At 42.4% G+C, this 2,849-nt stretch overlaps 1 protein-coding gene across 1 annotated transcript in view; it reads left to right on the top strand.

Annotated features, from left to right (window-relative positions):
* LOC103379574 (integumentary mucin C.1-like) overlaps nt 1–2,849 on the top strand; it is a 5,352-nt gene that overhangs the window by 1,894 nt on the left and 609 nt on the right. Inside the window, exon 4 of the mRNA XM_025056309.1 lies at nt 251–676. Within this exon, the coding sequence (XP_024912077.1) occupies nt 251–676 (426 nt within the window). The remainder of the gene's footprint in view (nt 1–250; nt 677–2,849) is intronic.

The raw sequence follows: 2,849 nt of genomic DNA, 5'->3' as shown, positions 1-2,849 counted from the left end.
CTGCCTATGTAACCCAAATGTAACTGCTCATGTAACCCAGGTCAAAAGTGGGCTCTGGTTGTGACTATGTTTGTGTCGGAGAAAACTCACCGACTGGATATGAGATCTGGACCAATATGTAGCCGTTGACCACGGTCTCTGCAATTATTCAAACACTAACATGTTTCTAAAACAGGCAGTGGTCACGAACAGTCGTACGGAACTGTAGTTTCTGTGAAGGTTGACAATCAAAGCCTTCCTTTTTTTTCAGCCTTTGCAGAAGAAAAGGAAACTGCTCTCTTGACATCGACAACCTCCTCTCCAACAACACTGACGACAACCTCCTCGCCAACAACACTGACAACAACACTGACGACAACCTCCTCTCCAACAACACTGACGACAACCTCCTCTCCAACAACACTGACAACAACACTGACGACAACCTCCTCTCCCACAACACTGACAACAACCTCCTCTCCAACAACACTGACAACAACCTCCTCTCCAACAACACTGACAACAACCTCCTCTCCAACAACACTGACAACAACACTGACGACAACCTCCTCTCCCACAACACTGACAACAACCTCCTCTCCAACCACAACTGCATTTAAATTAACAACCCAACAACCATTAACTACCAGTCAAACCAACAAGGAAACTGTCAGCCCGGTCAAGTACGTTCTAGGAGGTAAGGACATGACTTCCATATTTTCTACAGCTTCTATTCTCACTAATATTTTTCCATCCATCCATCCATCCATTTTCATCCGCTTATCCGTTACCGGGTTGCGGGGACAGCAGTCGCTACCCAAATCACATTGCACCATACCAACCCCCCAAACCTTCCTGCGGGTGGTGAGTCCACTGGAAGGTATTAACCGCCCTAACCGGGATTCGAACTTGTCCAGGAGGTGACCCCTGGGGTTCCACACCAATGACAGAGACATTGCCTCTGGGCCAAAGCGCCACAGACTAATATTTTTATGAAAAAAGAAAAACTTTATTATTATTATTTAGTTTAAGTTTTCACTTCTTATTTGATTGTAAAATATATCAGTTCTCAACGCAGGAGCTCATATGGAATAAATAACTCTGAAATAACCTGAATCAGATGGAAAAACTAGAATGTAACGCCTTGTTTGTTTCCACTTTGAAATGGTACAATAATCTCAAATGTTGTTGTTGTTGTTGTTCATTCTCCAGTTATCCCTATGACACTCTTCATTATCGGTGGCATCCTGCTGCTCCTGTTAGCAGCTGGTCTTGTCTGTTACTACATGTCGTGAGTAGTTCTGTTCAAATCACCCACTTCAAATGTACAAGGCTCAGTGCTTGGTACTGTTTTTCCCCCACTTCATACATGATTTCACGAGGTGATACTATTACAGTGTAAAAGTTTTATTTTTATGCTAATCAGATGTAGTTGTATATATCCATGCAGACAGGTAAAATAAAACATGTGACTAAACTATAGCTGGACCTGGCAGTTCTTTACCTGAACTAGGATCTACATAACATGTTATGTAGCATGTCATGCCCAAATAAAATGATGATACAGCGGTCCCTCGTTTATCGCGGTAGATCGGTTCCAAGGTCTGCCGCCAGAACTGAATTTTCGCGAAGTAGTGACACCATATTTACGCGCAGTAAAATGATGACGAGGAGGGTGATGATGACTTTTACTGCCTACAGCCGATGATTGATTTTACGTCTCTCCAGAGGGTGGTGCCATTTCTTGGGGCTCCTCTTCCACGGTCTCCGAAGGTGTATCCGTAGTAGTAGTAGCAGGAACGGACTCTTTTTTGCGGGGCTGCCGAACATTGTGATCGGTAGTTGCTTCCGCTGCTTCTTTTTCCAGTCGAAGAGTAGCTTGTAGGCAGTCATGACGTCGTTGATTTTGTTGCAAATTTGTACCGATCGAACCATATCGTCGTCCCATTCCTGTGACATCTCTTACAGATCCAAATCCGGGATACAGTATATTTTATATATAGTTTCAAAAACCCGCGAAGTCGTGAATCCACGAAAGTTAAACCGCGAAATAGCGAGGGACTACTGTATATTATCTTATTTAAAATCACGTTACACAACACTGATGATCTGATTGAGAGTCCACCTACCATGGCAGGTATTATGGCGAATCAGACTCCGTGTAGTGTTCAGTTGGTTTAAACGGGTCTCTCCCCTCTTGATCTGACGCACTAGCATAGCAGGGCTAGCATCTCACCTGAAAAACAAATAAAAACATTCTGTACAGTAAAACCTATAAAAAACAAACAACATAGACATTAGCCATATCATTTGTTTGCAAAAAAAAAATAGCTGCTAGCTAACTGGCCTCCTCGTCCTTAACTTTGTCTTGTTTGACTCACATGTTTAGTCAGAGAAACATTAGCTACATGATGAGGTTGGGAGAACAAATGTATGAATTTATTTAGAACATAGTTTTAAAACACCAAGTCAGTAAACTGTTGAAACCCACTGTGTTAATACGAGTAACGGGTACCTTAGTTTTGAACTCACCCTGGTCATGGGTTCATGACCCGAGGGGTGTTCCTGTGGACACTTCCAGGATGTGCCTGTAGAACGTGACATGGAAAAGTACATTCAGACGTACTGAACCTTTTGTCCTAGAAATGGCAGAAAAACCCCCATTAGCATTCCAGCTTTTGGAGGATGTCAATGACATCACTGTCGTCAACTGAACAATAAGTGGTTGATATTCAACTTATTAGTAACCAGTAAAGTTATTTTCCTTGGTCTATGTGTGAATGTTATGTCCTTTTACACACCTTTTATCATAGGTTATATATATATGTGTGTGTGTGTGTGTGTGTGTTTAACTCAAGACTTGACTAGTC

This window comes from Cynoglossus semilaevis, chromosome 6 (genome assembly GCF_000523025.1).
Source record: "Cynoglossus semilaevis isolate Cse_v1.0 chromosome 6, Cse_v1.0, whole genome shotgun sequence".
Lineage (NCBI taxonomy): Eukaryota > Metazoa > Chordata > Actinopteri > Pleuronectiformes > Cynoglossidae > Cynoglossus > Cynoglossus semilaevis.
Note: the sequence above shows the minus strand (reverse complement) of the source record. Positions and strands in the feature narration are given on the sequence as shown.